The 19,978-nt window shown below is 45.7% G+C and overlaps 1 protein-coding gene across 2 annotated transcripts in view; it reads right to left on the reverse strand.

The window, feature by feature from the left end:
- Positions 1–9,477: 9,477 nt before the first annotated feature.
- The window catches only part of CD164L2 (CD164 molecule like 2), a 62,228-nt gene continuing 51,727 nt past the window's right edge, over positions 9,478–19,978 (reverse strand). For both annotated transcript variants that reach the window (XM_061596540.1, XM_061596539.1), the window contains one exon: positions 9,478–11,284. In XM_061596540.1, the coding sequence (XP_061452524.1) occupies positions 11,278–11,284 (7 nt within the window). In that variant the 3' untranslated portion in view covers positions 9,478–11,277. The remainder of the gene's footprint in view (positions 11,285–19,978) is intronic.

Below are 19,978 nucleotides of genomic sequence, written 5' to 3' on the forward strand. Positions count from 1 at the left end.
TCCTGGACAACCTACTAATTACATCAAATCCATGATTAATGTATCTGCAAGACCTGGAGTATGGCGTCTAATTGTGGTATTGCATTCCCCGGCAATAGCCAACCAGATTTTCCAAGTAAGAGAGGAACTACATTATAGAGGCTTATTGATACAGCAATACTATATCAACTCCTCTCCCCCAGAACTACTATGGCCTTACTCTGGAAGCCCAGTGAGTCCATACTGCTCGGGGACAGAGGTAACCCTGAACTCAGTTTACTCCCAGCACAAGGAACGAACTCCGACTGACGCCTCAGCTTCCCGGCTCTATCACTTTCGATCTTACTCCGGGAGCTGGAACCGGAAGAGATCCAACTTGCAGATCTATACACCCAACTAACAGACTTGGAGAGAGACACGGTTATTAATAAACTTTATTCCCTAATTCAGCGCCTCACGGATACAAACCAACATAAGAGCTCTATTGAGGGAACGTCTACTTCCTCTACTTCTGATATGACCTCTTCCTCATCTGAATTATCTTTGACCTACGCTACAACCTCGAATTCACGTCCATCCTCTGGAGCAGTCTTTAAGGACGAATTGGGCCTTCTGAACCACATTGAAGTGCTACATTGACCGCTTCAGCCAAGGCTAGCCTCACTGGAGGCAACTCATCCCATATGTAATCACCATACCTTACCGAGGACTGATTGTACAGTACGCCTGCTGTGCTGGAACATTGCTGGCTGGCCTGCTAAACAACATACGCCAGCCTTTATTAACTTTTTAAATCGCCAAGATCTAATTTGCCTGCAGGAGACTTGGTATACCAGTGAATTAAATATAGACGGGTTCAATTCTATATCCCTACCAGCTGCCCCTCAAATAACTAAAACCAAGGGACGCCCTAAAGGAGGGTTAGCAATCCTAATATCCACAGCACTAAATGTTCATTGTATTAGAACTCCATCATGCCACAATCTCGCCATGGCTCTTCACCTGATTTTTGATACGCTATCCCTCTTATTAATCAATGTCTATATTCCTCCAGCTACCTCCAGGGCACTTACGGATCCAGTGTGGGAGGACTTAGATTATTATATTACAGAGCTGGAGGCACAATTCCCCAAAGTCCCATTAATTATTTTGGGGGATCTTAACGCAAGAATTGGGCAGAACAATGACAGTCTCTTAGCTTCTAAGCTCTGGAGGGGTGAAACCAATATACATCTAGTTCCAGAGCTAGAGAGAACCTCTAAAGACCATAGCATTAATTACCCGGGGATATGTTTGACCCATATTGTTGGTTGTCATAACCTTACCATTCTTAATGGCTTGAAGCCCCTTGATGCCTGCGCGGAATACATATTTATTTCAAACAGGGAAAGTAGTGTGATCGATTATGCGATCACCTCTCCCCATCTCACGCAGTTAATAACGAATTTTTCAGTCGGCAAAGAATTAGACAGCAATCACCTCCCTTTATCCCTTTCACTGCGATTAAAGACGAACTGTCGGCTAGAGGCAGAATACAATTCGGTTGTCAATCAACTGTACTTCCATCATAAACGCCCTATGTGGACCCAGTTGGTAGCCTCTAAAATAGCGGAATTCATGACATCCCCCTTGGCTAAGACCATACAAGAGTCTCTTGGAAACTCCGCTGATCTTTCTAAATCGTTAAATATTTTTGATTTCCTGGTTGAGTCACTTCAACCGTTATTAGTATCAAATAATATGTTTAGATGATCAAATGCATATGCAGGCCCAAATAGGTGGTATGATCATGAATGCTTAAATCTAAAGAGACAACTGAAAAAGATATATCTTCGCTATCGTTATCAAAATGCCAAAGTCTTGCCTGAGGCCTATTACAAGACCAAAAGGAAATATAAGGCCCTTATAGTTATCAAAAAACGGCAAGCAGTATAAAAAGGATGGGAGTCCCTGAGACAGGCAGCCAAGGACAACCCCCCCCCAAAAATTCTGGTCATTAGTTAATGGCTCTATCAGACCTTTTAATTCTGCCCCCTGTAATATCTTTCCAAGTGTCTGGGAGCAACATTTTGCGGACTTCCAAAAGGACGCACAATATTCCTATCCGATGACACTGTCAGCAGTTGACTGTGAAACTCTGCCTAATTGGGCCCCGGTTACGCAGTCTGAAATAATGGACATGACTAAAAACCTAAGACTGGCTAAAGCTCCAGGTGGTGACAATCTTCCCCCTGAGATTCTAAAAACACATCCAGATTGGTGGGCACCTATCCTGGCCAATCTATTCACATTGGTCAATAACAAAGGTCACTTTCCACAATCCTGGAAGGAAGCCATAGTGGTGCCTATCTATAAGAAAGGACCTAGGACTGAACCCTCCAGCTACAGGCCAATTAGCCTGCTTTCAGTGATTGGAAAGCTTTATGCCATCTATTTAAAGAAGAAACTGTCCAACTGGGTAGAGGAGGAAAACATATTAGGATGGGAACAAGCATGCTTCAGGAGTGGCAAATCGGTCATGGACCACTGCCTCCTATTAAACCACCTAGCTGAAAAATATCGGAATCAGGTAGGGAGTGGTCTAAACGCTGCTTTTATTGACTTGAAGTCAGCGTTTGACTCTATACCAAGGGATATTCTGTGGGCCAAATTGGCTAAAACATCCATTGACAAGAGACTGTTGTTTTTGACATATAATCTGCATTTGAACACCTCCCTTCGTGTTCGCTGCGGCCAAAAAGGAGATCTTTCCAATTCAGTCACTACGTCAAGAGGGGTCAGACAAGGTTGTGTTCTGGCCCCTCTCCTTTTTAATCTCTTTTTGAACGATCTGGCCCCTAAATGCCTTTCGCCTGACCTTCATCCGCCTAAAATTAGAGGAAGCAGCTGCCCAATCCTACTTTATGCTGACGATGCGGCTCTGCTCTCCTTCTCAAAAGTCGGCCTTAAACGTCTGACTAAGATCTTTATGAACTACTGCTCAGAGAACTCCCTAACGATTAATTTCTCAAAAACCAAAATTTTAGCATTTGTAAAATCTCCCTTAATTTCTAACTGGAAAATTAATGGTCACATTATTGAGCAAGTTAGATCTTATAAGTATTTAGGCATTATATTCCACTCTTCCTTCTCCTGGATTCCACACATACGTGCGGCAGTTGCGACGGCTCGGTCATCAATGAAGAGCATCATAAGGTATTACTACAATAATGGGGGCCAACATATTCCGGCAGCTATCCTGGTGTTCAGAGCCAAAATATTATCCCAACTACTGTATGGTGTCCAACTTTGGATTCATGCTTTTAATCCCTCTGTTGAGTCAGTGTTGTCCATTTTCCTACGCCGAGTCTTTGGTGTCCCGAACTGTGTACCAAATGCTGCTTTAAGAATAGAGGTGGGATCAAGCACAGTTGAATGTCAAGCATGGTCCCTCGCCTTTACCTTTTGGACCAAAATTATTCTTGGATGCCCGTCAGGCTACTTGTCGCTCCTAAGGGATGACGGGTACCTTTCCACCTGGATGAAATGTTTTTTAGATAAGCTGCCTTACCTTGGCCTATCTATAGAATTTCTCTTCTCCCAAGACCCCAGCAAGGCTGGGCAGATTATTAGGTCCCGGCTACAGGACATCGACAGACAACCTACAATGCAAGCTGCAGCTAAAACGTGCTCTCCCCTTCAGCACAAATTGTGCTCCAATTTTATAAAGCACGCTCCCTATCTAGACGCTCTAACAAACCCTAAATATCGATTAGCCTTCTCTAAGGCGCGATTTAATTGCCTAGAGTCAGCGCTGCTGGAGGGCAGATTTAAGGGTATACCTCTAGCGCAACGCTTATGTCTGTGCAAGGAAGGACATGTAGAATCCCTTTCCCATGTTCTATTTGACTGCCCATTATATGCTGAGGAAAGGGTCCGATATATTACACCTCTCATCCCAAAGTTTCCTAATAGATCTCCAGAACAGCTGATGATACTGTTGCTATCTGGTAAGGACAGTACCCATTTGATTCCAGTTGCTAAGTATTTCTATGCAGCTCAGTGTAAACGATCGTTATTTGCCTCTAACTCCTCTCTGTAGATTTTATACTATTTTAGTAGTTTCAGTCCTTATTTTAGCTAATTTGCCGTATTGTCTGTAAATTTTTTATCTCTTTTGACGGGTCGTTGACCGTAATAAAGAATGTCTGTCTGTCTGTCTGTCTGTCTGTCTGTCTGTCTGTCTGTCTGTCTGTCTGAAATCACACAAGGCTTATCTTGGGAAGCAAATAAAATATTTCCCACCATTGTTCCAAACCACAAAAGCACAGAAAACTCCAAAGATATTAATTTGCCATTTCCTGGAGAGTATGTGGAGCAGGGGTGGAAGGTCAAGTTTTTGCCTTATGTAAACCACACGACATGTCCCAGACTTCAGATTGATAATACTCCTTTTCTTCCTTTATGGGAAACTACAAACTTGCACAACTTCATTGTATTGAAAGGACAATCCTTTCTGTTTGTCTGATGAGTAACTTGTATCCCCGTTTAATTCATATGGTTCACATGATGTTGCAGGCAAAGAGAAGCTAGGATGCAGTTTTTCCCTTTAAATCTGCATTAAATCAATCCAGGGATAATGCAAAAAGTGAAGACAAAACTGTCTCCACTTCCAGTGCTACTCCATGTAGGCACTTTGCTTTGATGTTTTTTGCTGGGCCGGTGGATCCTTGCTTTCAGATTCTCCCCTTTCTTTGCCCACTAAACTCTCCATGAATTTCATTTCGTTTCTGGGGACTTAACCAACCACTTCTGCCTACATGGGAGTTTGCTATAGCCTTCCTTCCCAGCTAATCAGTTTCATGTCAATTGAACCAGGAAGCTCTGGGCTGCAGCCTGGAGAAGCCTGCAATTGATAAGAAGAAACAATGAAACTGTCAAAGAAAACCATCCTCCCCATCAGTATGGTGTCTATTGCACCCCTCTGACTTCAGTAGGGAGGTGTGCAATTGACAAGAAACACTGACAAAAAAAACCTTCCCCTTCTCCCTTAGCAAGAGTCATACACTGGAGGGAGTAAACATGTAAATTTGGGAGTGGGGGCACAAAACAGTGACACCAATCCTTCCCAGAGGAACGCTGACTACTGTGAACAGAAAACAGCAGATTTGAATGTAGGAAGTGTGAACCTTGCAAACCTATTGTGATGGCAAAAGCTGCGTCTTTACTACATCTTGTAGCTCCTGTGTGAACAAGCCCTAACACCACTAGGGTGGTTAGCCCCAGAATTGCTGCCTTTTCCTTCTTCCCGTTATGTGACCTAAGTTGCTGTGGCAAGGCTTGCCCATAGCTTTCCTCTTTCCTTTCTTCTACTACCCCCTACTCTGTCCTTGCTCCCTCCCTGCTTGGAGCCCCCTCTAAACGTACTGCCAACTATGCCCTTATCCTCCAGCTGGTCGAGGGTCTCCTTATCAGCGGGGTCTCCCTGCCCTGCCCAGCCCAGCCTCTTCTGATCTGTTTGGCTCACTTCCATAGTTGACCATCAGGCTGACAGGTGAGTGCAGAGTTGCTCCACTACCCACTCCTGCCACCAGTATTTGAAGGCTCTGTTGAAGAGGAAGGAAAGGGGGGTTTCCTGCTCGAGTTTCAGACTCACTGTGAATTCTGTGCTGGAGAGATAGGGGAGAATAAGTCCTTGCTATATAAAGGATAGTGTGATTGTGTTTGGTGAAGCTTAGCAATGAAGGACAATACTTCTCTTAAGGGTTCTTTTGACTTAACAGGGGAAACCCCACTGCCTTTTGTTCAAAGGAATCTCAAGGAAACATGTGCCATTGTTTTGTCAGTTTATTTCCATGCACTTCAATTTGATGTTAAAATGCGCATGAAGCCACTACTTAATGTTTGAAATGTCTGGGCATTTGATCTAGCTCTTTTTTTTTTTAGTTGGCAAGGAACTATTAGGGCACGAGATGGCAGTAAAAGGCAGCTACAGTTTTGCCCATTATGACAGGGGTGAGGAACCTTTTTTCTCCGTGTCAATGGCTGCATTCCCATGGGGGAAATTTGTTGGGGGGCCTGCATGATGGTAATAGGCTGAAAACAAAAGTGAATGGGCCGCCCCTTTCCCCTGTTTATTCTACCATTTCCCCCTCCTTTTCCTTTTTCTGTCATCTCTTTCTCGATCTCCAGCCCCCTTCTCTGCCAGGAAGAGACAAATCACTCTTGCTAGAGGGCTGAACTGAACACTTGCAGAGACCTTTTGTAAATAGGCCATGGGCCACATGAAATTAATCTGAGGGCTGTGTGTGACCCCAGCCTGCCCATCCCTACTATGGGGAAATGTGATCCTGAATAAACTGGCAATGTCTTTATATCAAGGTTTCCAAAACTGTGTTCCACTGTGTGTCTGGATTTGTGGTTGAAGAAGGCACACCCATCATGTTAAATATTCATATTGATTTTAATGGTATTTTTACTGCCTCTTTTATTTCTCATATAGTATTTTATTGCATTACAAATTGAACTCCCTAGAATTCAAGTGGTAATACAATAAAATGCAATGCATAAAAAACACAATTCAAAATCATACAGCATCTAGCACAGTGCATCACAATTGCTACCGCAGGCAGAAAAATGACTATCCAGTCCATCAAGACCCTCTGCAATTTTGAAGTAGTTGATGGGATGGGGGGGATCTTGGGAACCACTGCCTTATGTGGCATGAAAAGTGAAACGAGAAGTAAGACTGAAGCACAAGCAAGGCCTGTATTAGCGTGTTGTACAGTCACTTTTTAGAAAATAAAAGAGTTGCTGTTAATCTGCTGCAGTCTCTGGCACTCATTAAACATCTACGCTGTGAGAATGTTAGGATGGAAATGTATTTGGACTGGATATGATTTTAATATCGGTTTATTTCCTGGTGACCTGACCTTTCACATTCCAGAGGCTCAATGAATAAAAGCCGGTTTAAGCTGGAAACGTTCCTCCCTCCCTGTTTCCTGTAACATACCCAAAGCAAATACCTCGCATATAGTTGCAAAGTGTATCATAAAAGAAATGTTAAAGTTTCCCTATTGCCCTATAAACCTTGACATGTAAGTCTTTGAAATGCAAGACTAGCAATATTAAGGTTGTCGCCACTCAAGGGGCGCCCGGTTGCAACTGATGCCCCATACCATATCTATCTTTTGTTTCGAGCTACAGAGTGCTTATCTCAAGGACATGTGAAATATGCAGACCCAAGTCTGAAAGAAGCTTCGATGTCCCTGCTAATGTTCCTCCCCTGCACCCCTTCACCTTCTTCTCTACATATCTTTTAGGTTATTGTGACAAATAATGTTTTTTATGGTTTATGACGCTGCTCCCCAATATTGTAACCTCCGGGGGAAAGCTATATATTCTCTGATCTATCAATAAACAGGGTTCCCATTCTGAAAGGCTTTTGGCTTGTAAGTATCGGGTTCCCCTTTGCAAAGGATCTGTGTCTGTCTTACTTGGTCTCTGGTAGTGGGTTATTGCACTCAACTCCGCACCCCTCCCAGGTGGATGTGAGCTGGGGTAGAGAGTGACGGCTTGCGTGTTGGGTTTGGACCTAACAAGAATGACATAGAATTAAAGATATTTGGACAGGTGCATAGCATTTGACACAGGTTTTCATGAAAGGCAGCTCCTCCATAGGCCCACATGTATCGTCCCATGAGAGCGAGGAGGATTGTGTAGGCCAGCCTCCTGGCAATCAATCCAGTGCCCTCTACATATTTGGGCAACTCTGTAAGTCCCAGGTATGTGCTGGCTGGGGCAGATGGCAGTTGTAGCTCAAATCATCTGGACATCCCTGTTGCTAAATTCAAACTCACTTCAGACACTCTCTCAGCTCAGCTCAACAATGCTGTCATGGAGGACAGGGCTATCAATGGCTACTAGCCATGATGGCTGTGCTCTGCCACCCTAGTCAGAGGCAGTATGTTTCTGAAAACCAGTTGCTGGAAGCCTCGGGAGGGGAGAGTGTCCTTGCACTCGTGTCCTGCTTGCGGGCTTCCCCCAGGCACCTGGTTGGCCACTGTGAGAACAGGATGCTGGACTAGATGGGCCACTGGCCTGATCCAGCAGGCTCTTCTTATGTTCTTATGCTATTTTAGAAAGTTACCTTCCTCGCTACTTGCATAATTTTCCTGGGATGCATCACTGCAAGGACAGCAGCCACCTATAAATCTGATTTTAGTATCCTGAAACTGCTTTGAGAACCATTATGGCTGAAGACTGCAAATAAATAATCAAGGTAAACAACTTTGAGCACAGTTTTAAAAAAAATAACAGCAAAGGAGAAACTAATTGATGTAGTTCACTAGGACTTCTATGTCTCAAGGGGAGCATTCAGGAAATACATTTTTCTTCCAAATTCAGTCAATGACCTCATTCAACAAGAGCATATCCTCCATATTGCCTAATTACTTATGCTTCACCTTGATCACTGAGATCTTCTGATGGGGCACTTTTGGTGGTCCCCCATGCCCCTGAGGTTCAGTCAGCCTTTACCAGGAGCCGGGCCTTAAGTGTGGGAGGCCCTGCCCTATGGAACTCCTTGCCAATAGAAGCTCAGCAGGCATCATCTCTTATTCCTTTCAGATGTCTTTTTAAAAATGTTATTGTTCAGATAGGCCTTTGGAACATGACATTTTTTACCAATCAGTTTTTAGTGCTATGTTGTTGATGTTTTCTTTTACTGCTGTTATAATATTGTGCTTTTATGCCACACACCGCTTTGTTATATTTTCTATGAAAGTGCTTTTTATAAAGAAATTCCCATGAAATCCTTCCTCCAAGGCAATCCTGACTTTACTAGAGAGGTAGAGTATCAAGCTTGTGACAGACCCCAGCTGAGTGTAGAAGAACTATTGATGGGCAGATCAGTCTATTTTCATTTTGTTTCATTTCAGGGGTGTTCATTCTGCCCTGGGCTCCTCTGGGAGGAAGGTATAAATTAAACAAACAAACAAATTCATAATTCTGGTTTCATTCAATTTCTGTATCAAGCTGCAATTTAAAAAAAACTGCATTAAAATCTGCATTATTTTGTGTGCATTTTAACCCTAAAATATGCATATATTTTCTGAGTTACCCTAAAATACACATTTTATATGCATCTTGGTGCATATTTGAGCTGAGAACTGTATTACACAACTCAGAGAAGCACAAAAACCAAAAGGGTACTGGCATTCTGAATCCCTGTGTTAATCTGAGAGGTACAAATCAGATGGGTTCACTTAAAAACACAGACCAAACAAAAACCATCCCTACCAAGGACACAGAAGTTGGCCATTCCTGCTGTGACAAACCCCTACCGCAAAGCTGCATCAACAGAGTATGCTTTTACTTGGTGCTGTCCTTGAAATTATCAGGTTCAAAGGCTTTAGTTAGATTAATATTAAATATTAGGATTTTATTTTATTTAACAAAATTTAAATACCCCTTTATTGTGAAAAACCTCTAAGCAGTTTACAAAAAATTAACAGTTAAAGACAAATAATTAAAGACATTTTAAAAATTATTAAACACAACAGTAGACTAAAAAAGAGATTAAATCACATCAGCATCTGCGTGTCTGGATAGGCATGCCTAAAAGCACCGAAAAGAGTCCAGCAAAGGCGTCTATCTGCTGTCAATAGGCCGGGAGTTCCATAGGTGCTGCTACACTGAAATAATGATTTCTTACCAGTGTGGAGCAAATATTAAGTGGCATCTGTAACAGTGCCAGTTCGAAGCGGTTGAGTAGGCACATATGGTGTAAGGTGATACCACAAGTAAACTGGTCCCATGCTGTTAAGGGCTTTATATACCAAGAGTAACAACTTGGCCTGATAATAAATCGGCAGCCACTGCAGATCTCTGAGAAGAGGTGTTATATGCTGACATCATCTCACTCCTGTCAGGACCCAAACTGAAGCACTCTGCACTGAGTGCAGTTTCTGGGTGAAGTGCAAGGGAAGCCCCACACAGAGTGCATTGCAGTAATCCACTCTTGAGGTCACCAATGCCTGAATCAGGATGCTGCTTGGTTCATGCCTCCCTTGAAGTGTGGATCAGCAGTGCAGAGAAAAGTGGTTGAATGGCCAGCTGAGTATGTTTTGGGGGGAGAGAGGTGGATGTCTTTAAGGTTTTTTTATTGTTATTTTGTAAACTGCCTTGGACTGGCACTGACTGGAATGGCTGCCTAGAAATACTTTAAATAAACAAACATCCCTGCAGAATTATGTCATAAAGGAGCAGCTGACAGAGCTTACAGCAGCCTTCCCTAACTTGGTGCCCTCCAGATGTTTTGGACTACAACTCCCATCATCCCTAACTATTGGCTATGCTGACCGAGGCTGATGGGAGTTGGGAGTCCAAAACATCAAAAGCACTAGATTAAGGAAGGGTGGCTTACAATGTTGTACCTATAATCAAAATTATCCTCAAATGCATAAAAGCACACACTGTTCAATAATAAAACACAAAGCACATTCCACAAATATTTCATTTTATTTTAGTGGTCTCTTTCTTTTTCTGTGGTCACTTCGATTCCACAGGAGAGGGCCACCAGCTCAGGACTGGATCCTTCAAGGATCCATACTTTGATAGGCAGGCAATTTCCAAAGCAGTCCAAGATCAGTTGGCTTCAATGTTAACAAACCAACGTCTCTGCCACAATGCTCCTATGGAGCAAGCCAGGTTGTAGAACTTACCCGCAACAATGAGTGTGAAGGAGACCTTCTTCCTGCCATTTGTGCAAGAAATTGACATCAGGACTCGAGTGTTTTGACATCAGCAGAAGACACTGATCTTTTAATGTGATTTGGCTAAACAATATGTTGGGGGTGAAGCAGCTCCAGCTTCCACTGGACATTCCATTTTAGTGTAGGGTTTAAGAAAAAATATGTAGGACCAGTAGGTACTGAAAAAAGGATCAATGGGGATCTTTGTGGGCTTTGAATAAGGAAAATTAACCTAAAGCAGATTGTACAGAAAGAAAAACTCCCCAATCATTAGTGGATGTTTGTAACCTCACAGGCCCCTGCAGCTTGAGCTTGCTAGTAATAAGGACTCAGGTGTACATATGCCATTTCTGCAGCAAGTTGAAAGGATCCAAGCATCTGAGCCAAGCATCACCCACCGTGGCAATGGGCTGTTTAGGTCTGGAGCAGATCTTCCGCTTCAGCAACTCCATTTGAAGAATACAGAGAGAGTCCTGTCTCCAAATGCGGCCATGCCAGCCTCTGCTTCTTCAGCAACTCCTTGTGCAGGAGAAATGAATCAAGGCAGCTCCTTGGAGATCAGCCGTCAGATCCTAATGTGATGGAACAAATGTGAGGAGGCAGGGAAAAACACCTCGCCAGACAAGAGAATAGACAGCAGGGGGCATCGCTAACTCAGAAATGGTAGCTCCAGCACAGAGAGGGGCAGACTTCTCTCTTGCTTTCCCCAGTGCTGTGGGACCAAATGCATCTAGAAAACCGGGAAGGTGCGACTTGGTATCTAGCCGTTCTCAAGTTACACAAGACATGCCAAAATTGCCACTTTCACCATTCAAATCTTTATTTGCCAAACAAATGTGAAGATTTAGATGTGGGATTTTTATTTCAGCATTAGGGCCATATAAGCACCTGGCTCCCTCTGCCCTAGGCTGGCAGGCAGCATGAAATGCGATCAGCTGGCAATTGCTAGAGCCTATGCACCATTGCATCTTACCTATCAAATGCCAGGTCAGATGTCACTGCATGTCAACTATCAAATGCTGTTTTCACATCAGCTTTCAAATGCTGTTACATATCAGTCATCACATAAAATCATAAGTGCATGGTAACATAAAGATATCAGGTATTCAAGTGTTCAGATCTGGAAAATATTAGGCACCAAATTAGAGAGCAAAATTTACAGAAGAGGAGAATGAGCTGCTGCAGGTAAGACCACTTCAGCTCCAAGCTGGCCATTCTCAAGTTACAGCAGGCCATTTTTTCCTCACTTCTGGTGCAGCGGGGGAAAGGTTACAGCACAGTTCTATCTATGTCAACTCTACCCAACGGAGTTCAATGGAGCTTACTCTCAGGTGACTTACTTATGAGAAAACATGTAAAGGATTGTACTGTCAAGTATGCCACTTACCTGGGAGTAAGCCCCATTGAACTCAACTGGATTTACAGCACAATCCTAACTGTGTCTACTCAAAAGTAAGTTCCCTATTGAATTCAGTAGAACTTACTCCCACATAGACATGGATAGGATTGTGCTGCAAGTCCAACTGAGTTCAATGGGGCTTACTCCCAGGTAAGAGGATATAGGATAACAGCCCTAACTTCTGAGTAGATATGTATAGGAGGCCTGGGAAACCTGTGGCCCTCCAGGTGTTGTTTGACTCCAATTCCCTGACCACTGGCCATGCTGGCATGAGCTGATGGGAGTCCAACAAAATCTGGAGCGTTACAGTTTTCCCACTTGATCGCAGTGGATTGCAGTGTTAAACCTTCAAGCCATTTCTGATGTGGTCTAAGTGCCAGGCAAACCTGTAACAAGAATGAACAAGAAACGAACATATGCACAGGGTCTTGCAAGACAGACATGAATATGCAGAGACCTACAAAGGGAGATCAGCATTGCTGCATCAGAAGCTGCTAATTTGCAATGGATTTTGATCACAAGCTTCTTTGGGAGCCAATCTTTGCTGAACAGTGGGGAATAAATCTATAACCCATATGAAGACGAGTGGACAGAACTGCATGCTTTTGAAGAACCTGTTCGCTCCCTTAATGGTTCAGCCACTATTTAAGAAGGTCAGTGTGTGTGTGTGTGTGTGTGTGTGTTGGTTGGTGGTGTGTGTCTGTGTTTCACTGTCTCTCTCCATCTCCCAATCCTGTTTTAGACCACATGTGATCATTCTTCAGAAGCATGGTTATTCTGTGGTATGAAAAATGGTAATCACAGCAAACAATTATTAAGTGCATGGTTGGTTTGTGGGTTTTGTTTTGTTTTTGCACATATCCAAGAGGAGATTAAATGCATTTTGCTGGGCATGTCATCCCTCTCCCCTCAGCCCATCAACTGAAAAGCAAAACAAAACCCTGAGATGACACCCTTGCTGTTGAGGCATCTCTTGAGAATAGCAGGCTGCTTCCGCAGCCCCACCTCCTCGGGAGGACCATGTTCTGTAAATAGCCACCGTTTGTTTCGACTCTGCTTCCCGAAGTGCAAGTAGCCATACCTTTCTGCAGGTGGACAGAAGCACTGCAGGAAGGGGAAGTACAAGGCCCACTCCTGGGAAGTTCACACAGATTATACCACGTAACTCAGGGGTGAAAAACCTGTGCCCCTCTAAATTTGTTGCTGGACTCCAACTCCCATCAGCCCTTGCCAGTATAGGTCAGGGGATGATGGTAATTGCAGTCTAGGAACACATCCGGAGAGCTACAGTCTCCCTGCTCCTGCTGCAACTTCTGTGCTATCAATCAGGATAGTGTGTTCTCTTGTGTTCAGTTAAAAAAAAACAACACAACCATCTTGTGATGAGATCACTCATATTCAACGAGGCAAGATGAATTTTGCAGAATTATGCAAACCTGCTTAATTTTTCAAATGTTACCCAATACATTCTGCATCATTAATATGAGTTTTGCTATGGTTGGGAAAGGCCAGGTCCTAGATAGAGTGCTGCCATCCCTCTCCCCTGCTCCCTAGCAAACCACTGGAACATTTAGTCAGCAGCTCCCCAGGCTTCCAATTGTTCACATGTTTTCAAGCCTTACTGTCACTCTCATAAAGGCCAGAAACTTATTTGCACCAGCAACTGTAGTTTGAAAAAGAAACCAGGATTTATTTATTTATTTTGGAAGCCAGCTTTGGTGGCTTTTATTTGCTTCTGCAGGATTGCACGACACAAACACACACAGCGATGTGGGGTATTGCTCTAAGTGAAGTCCCTAGTTACTCACTCTCGTTCCTTCCACCCATTAAACACCTCCATCAGTCTGAAGACGTTAAGAAACATTCAGATGTTTTTGCTAAAGGGAAATAACTAGTTGATGTGCCAGAGGTTCTAAGCAGATGCAAGTATTAATGTTGCAGGGATTCTAAGAAGATGCAGATATAATTCTCTGTGTAGTTGCATGTTTTGGTACAGTAATGACCGACAGGCTTCTGGTTCGTTCTACTAAGAGGGCAAGACTGACAATTCACGCATAGCAGTGTTCCTAGAGTAGGTAAAGGAGAGTAACATAAGCAACAGGGATGCAAAGAAGGGGCTATAGTCCTTCCTAGGCTCGAGGCTGCCGCTGGCTGATCACCTGTCCCCTGCAGTTCCAAGTGCTAAGCAGGATTAAGTTCTTAAGCAGCTACCAAATGGTTCCCCCTCAGTTCATTACTCATGAGAGAGCCAGGCAGCAGAAGCTTTGTGCAAAGCAGGTTGGCCCCCATGCACGGCTCATTTGGGGCCACACCAGGAAAGATGCACAGCTGTTTTTGTCAGGATTTCCTGCCAAGGGAGATCCAAGTCTCAGGTTGTGCTCCTACAACAAAAGCACACGAAGACCACGAGCCACGGCACCACGAGCCCAGGAGAAATCAAAACTCCCACAAGCTTTAATTAAAAAGTCAGGATCACAAGTCTGTGCCCCAGACAGCAGATAACACTCGGCTAGCCTCCCTCCTTCCCCCCCATTCCCTTGCCAAGGAAGGGTCCAGGACTACAAAAGTAACACGGAAACACACACACACACAAAGGCACAGCAAGAACACACAGAATTCATTCCTCAGCTGGTGGGAGGCAAAAAATGCAGCCAGCTGGAGAGCACCCCCAGATTTCCTCTGGTCAGGGTGTGTTGGTCTTTGGACACGGCGGTGCCGCCGCCAGGGTAAGACTTATGGGCAGAAGCCAGGGCCCCACTTAGCAGAATGAGTAGGAGGGCCCAGATACAGAAGGGCTGGCTTACCATATTTTGCAGTAATATACATGACCATCTAAAGGTGCGTGGGGAGGGGTCATTAGTTTCTATAGTCGCCACTTCTGCCAGGTGGTGAACAAGGAACTGGCTATTCCTCACTGGTACTACACAAACACAAAGGGTCTGTAGCTTAATTTTCAAGGCTGGCATCCGATCTCCTATCCTGGCATCACACCTGCCAGGTGTTTGGAACTGTTGCTGACTGGCTGTTGCCAGTGATTGGCTCAAATGGGTGATGGTCACGTTCCAGTGACCCATTGCTACACCCTCGCCTCAGTCCCAGTAGCAGCAGATGTAGCTGTCAGCTGTCACTGGGAAGGGAAGTAGCCTCCTTTCAGCTAATTTGTGGGAAGACTCGGATAACAGGGGCTGCCTCAGGGGTCCACCTGTATCGAGGTGGCTTACAGGAAGCTCCCACGAACGGGCTGAAACTCAGTGCTAGAGCATCTGGTTTGCACACAGCAGGTCCCAGGTTCAATCCTCGGCATTTCCAGCTAAAAGAATCAGATCAGAGTTGAGGGGAAAGACCTCTGTGTCAGGCCCAGGATGTGACTCAGGAACCAGACCAACGATTGTAGTTAATTCGTGTTTTATTAGGGTAATGTCCAAACAAAGACTGCATTTTCTCATGAATCAATACAGGGATACAGGTCCTGCGGCATTGGGAGAAAGCTGACAGAACAAGGGACTTCTTCCCGCCTGTTCTTTAAGAAGGGGCCAAACGGGCGCGCAATCTTTCGCTCCTCCTTAACTGCCCCTCAGGTACTGCCCGCCTTCCCCCCCTTCTCTCCTGTCTTTTCAGCTGTCTGCGTGTGCGCGGTGAGGGGGGAAGCATCACCCCCTCCTCTTCTGAAGTTTCCGATTCCAGGATGGGGGATAGGGGAGGGGCTGATGGTAAACTGCCTCCCTGCTTTTCGGCTGTGAGCAGCCCTCCCTCTTCCCCCTCTTGCTCTGAGCCTGAAAGAGGGGGAGGCGTGAGAATGTCCAGGGAGGGCTCAGGCTCCCCGTCGCTAAGCGACCTTATCACTGGCAGTTCCTCTGTTTCGTCTTCGCTCCAAAGAGGGGAAGTTCCTCCCCCTTCCCTCTGCCATCCATCCGAATACTCTTCTCCCAACTCTCTGGGATCCAGCTCCCTGGGATTGGGACCCCAGCTCTGCCTTCCGACACCATCCCCCCTCCCAGGCTGTGCCCCCCTCCCCTTGTCTGGCTTGGGACGGTGGGGAAAACGTTGATGGAAAAGTTTTACCAATTCTGGAGCATGCACATCAGCTGCATCTTCCCATGATCTGTCAGCCACCCCATAGCCTTTCCAGTGAATCAAGTACTGCAGCTTGTGGCGTCTGATCCTGGAATCTAAGATCTCCTCAACTTCAAACTCAAGCTGCTCATTTACCAGGAGTGGAGCTCCGGGAGGTTCCTCCGGCCGTAACTCACTGGGAGGGGCGGCTTTCGTTAAGAGGGATCGATGGAACACAGGATGTATTTTAAACGTGTCAGGCAGCTTCAGTCGGTACGCCACGGGATTGATTTGAGTTTCTATTTCGAAAGGACCCACCCTCTTGTCTTGTAATTTTCTACATTTGTCCGGCATCTGGAGGAAGCGGGTGGACAGCCATACCTGGTCTCCCGGTTGAAGGGGGGGGGCCCTCCTTCCTGCGCAGGTCAGCAACTCGCTTGTACTCCGTTTTGGCTTCGTTTAACTGCTGTTACAGTGTCTGTTGCGCCGCTTGCAATTCCTTAAGGAAGTTCTCAGCTGCCGGTACCAGCATTCCTTCTGAGCTGCTTGGAAAGACTTTAGGATGGAATCCATAATTAGCGAAGAACGGGGTTTGTTGAGTGCTGGAGTGCAGAGAATTGTTGTAGGTGAACTCTGCAAAATGCAAATATGATACCCAGTCAGTCTGTTGATAGGACACATAACTTCGTAAATATCTTTCCAAAACGGCGTTCAAGCGTTCCGTCTGCCCATCTGTCTGGGGGTGATGGGCGGAGGAGAGTTTTAATTCCGTCTGCAACTGTTTCCACATTGCTCTCCAAAATTTGGCTGTGAACTGAGTTCCTCGGTCTGAGACTACGCTGTTTGGCAATCCATGCAGCCGGTAGACTTCTTTTATGAATAACTTGGCCATTTCTTTAGCCTCTAAGGCCCCTGCACAAGGAAGAAAGTGTGCCATTTTGGTAAGTAGATCCACCACTACTAAGATGGCTGTCATTCCTTGGGACTTGGGTAGATCAGTTATAAAATCCATGGAGAGGTCCTTCCAGGGTTCGTGTGGGACAGGCAACGGTTGTAACAGTCCTGCTGGTGTCCCTGTTTGTGTTTTTGTCCGCAGACAGACAGAGCAGGACTTTACATAACTCTCAATATCCCGACGCATTTTAGGCCACCAGAAGTCCTTGGCCACATTCTGAATGGTCTTGTAAATCCCAAAGTGTCCCGCTGTGATGGAATCATGACACTGGCGTAGGATTCTGAGCCTTAATTCCCCTTCTGGCACATATCTGGCGGTTTTGAACCATAACAGTCCATTTCTCCAGTGAAAGGTTACTTCTGCGTCTTGACCTTGTCCCGTCTCCTGCTGATATTTTAGCATGTCTGCATCTTCTTGTTGTGCCTTTTTGAGTTCCTCTTCCCATGAAGGCTGGCATACTCCCAACGTTAATTTCTCTGGCGGGATTACGTACTGAGGCTGGTCCTCGGATTCACTTTCTTTGTATTGTGGCTGTCTGGATAAGGCATCCGCTCTCTGGTTTTTGGCTTGGGCATGGTAAGTAATCTGGAAGTTAAACCTAGTGAAGAACTGGGACCATCTTATCTGTCTCTGGTTCAGCTTTCTGGCTGTTTGGAGGCTTTCAAGATTCTTGTGGTCGGAGCGCACTTCAATTCGATGAGAGGTCCCCTCTAGGTATTGTCTCCAGTTTTCAAAAGAGTCCTTGATGGCCAGCAGCTCCTTCTCCCAAACTGTGTAGTTCTTCTCTGCAGGCTTTAACTTCCGAGAGAAGTACGCACAGGGGTGCAGCTCCTTCCCTTCTTTTTCACAAACAATAGTGGCGCTCCAGCAGGGGATTGTGAGGGGCATATGAATCCTCGCCTCAGGTTTTTATCCAGGAATTCCTTCAGGGCTTCCCTCTCATTCTCTGTGAGAGAGTAGATTCTCCCTGATGGGATGCTGGCTCCTGGCACTAGATCAATCGCACAGTCGTCAGGGCGGTGGGGGAGTAAAGTCTCTGCCTCTTTTTCATCAAACACATCTTTGAATTCTTCATACTTTGGCGGCAGGGTCACTTGCTCGATCTCTTGCACTGCCCCCGCTAAGGTGTTCTTGATTCCTTCAGGTTGACAGTTCTCCTGACAATACTGTGAGGTGAACCACACCACTGCCTCCTTCCAACTTATTTTGGGTTCATGCTTTGCTAGCCAGGGCATTCCCAGAATCACCTCAAAGTTCGAGAGATCTGACACGTATAGCGAAATGAACTCTTCGTGCCCAGGGATTTGAAGTTTCACTTCCTCCGTGGCTTGTGTCACCCCTCCTGACTTCAGGGGTCTCCCATCGATAGTCTCCACAGCTAGGGGAGCGTCCAGTTTCCACCGGGAAATTCCATGACGCTTGACTAACTTTGCATCAATAAAATTTGTGGAGGCTCCATTGTCAATTAAGGCAGTGGAATTAAACACCACTCCTCTGGAAGTTGTAATCCGAATAGGCAAGACCAACACCCCCTTTGAGGGAGGTTGGATCGTTGGGGGGCCTTTATACAACGCTGCCCCCAGTCCACCGGCCTGCACGTGGACTGGGTGTTCTAGTTTCCCGACGGCTCGGCTTTCCCCCCTTTCAGTCCACAGTCTCTGGCCACATGGCCCGGCTTTGAACAATAAAAGCATAAACGTTCCCGGCGTCGTCTTTCCTTTTCTTCTTCCGACAGTCTTGGCCTAGCCCCTCCCTGTCCCTCAGTTGCATTACCTGCCATCCCTGTAGTGGGAAGGGTCTTGTTGCGGGATGCCGAGGCTGAGTATCTCGGGACCTCCTGCTTCCTTTCCAGGTGCCTTCCTTCCATCCGGTGATCTATCTGTAGGCATAGCCGGATGAGCCCTGGTAGGTCAGCGGGGGGGGGGGAGGTCCTGGCCAACTCATCCAGGATTTCAGCATTTAATCCACTCTGGTACATAAACATCAGGGTGGCGTCATTGTAACCAGTTTCCTGGGACATAATTTTAAAAGCGTTAGTGTACTCGGAAACAGTTCCTTTAGCTTGCTTCAGAGCGCCTAGTTGCCGCGCTACTGTTTCAGCCCTTTGCGGGTCTTGAAACATCTCGGTCATCTTCTGTATAAATCCTCTGTACCTTCCTAAGACAGTATCCTTTCTCACGAGATACGGAGTCACCCATTTTGCAGCTTCTCCCTCCAGGAGGCTAATCACGAAAGCTACTTTAGCCCCATCGTCTGGAAATTCCGTGTGCCTGACATCCAGATATAACTCACATTGAGCCACGAAGGTTGCCAACTGATCACTTTGTCCCGCGTATTTTGGGGGCAATCCAATGGGAACCTTTACTACGGCAGCTGGAGGGGCTGTTCGCATCTGGTCTATCGTGGCCTTCAAGGTTTGATTATCCGTCTTCAGCGCCTTGACTGCTGCTAGCAGGGCTTGAACATCCGTCTGCAAATCAGCTACCTTAGTCCTCAGGAGTTCCACTTCTTCCGTCTCAGAAGTGGGGTTCGTCCCCCCCGCTGCTCCCTTTGACATCTTGTCCCAGTCAAGTGAAGAGAGCGTTGAGGGTGATTTAGGTGGCTCTGTCAAGCTGTCAGGCCCAGGATGTGACTCAGGAACCAGACCAACGATGGTAGTTAATTCGTGTTTTATTAGGGTAATGTCCAAACAAAGACTGCGTTTTCTCATGAAGCAATACAGGGATACAGGTCCTGCGGCATTGGGAGAAAGTTGACAGAGCAAGGGACTTCTTCCCGCCTGTTCTTTAAGAAGGGGCCAAACGGGCGCGCAATCTTTCGCTCCTCCTTAACTGCCCCTCAGGTACTGCCCGCCTTCCC

Source organism: Rhineura floridana, chromosome 15 (genome assembly GCF_030035675.1).
Source record: "Rhineura floridana isolate rRhiFlo1 chromosome 15, rRhiFlo1.hap2, whole genome shotgun sequence".
Taxonomy (NCBI): Eukaryota; Metazoa; Chordata; class Lepidosauria; order Squamata; family Rhineuridae; genus Rhineura; species Rhineura floridana.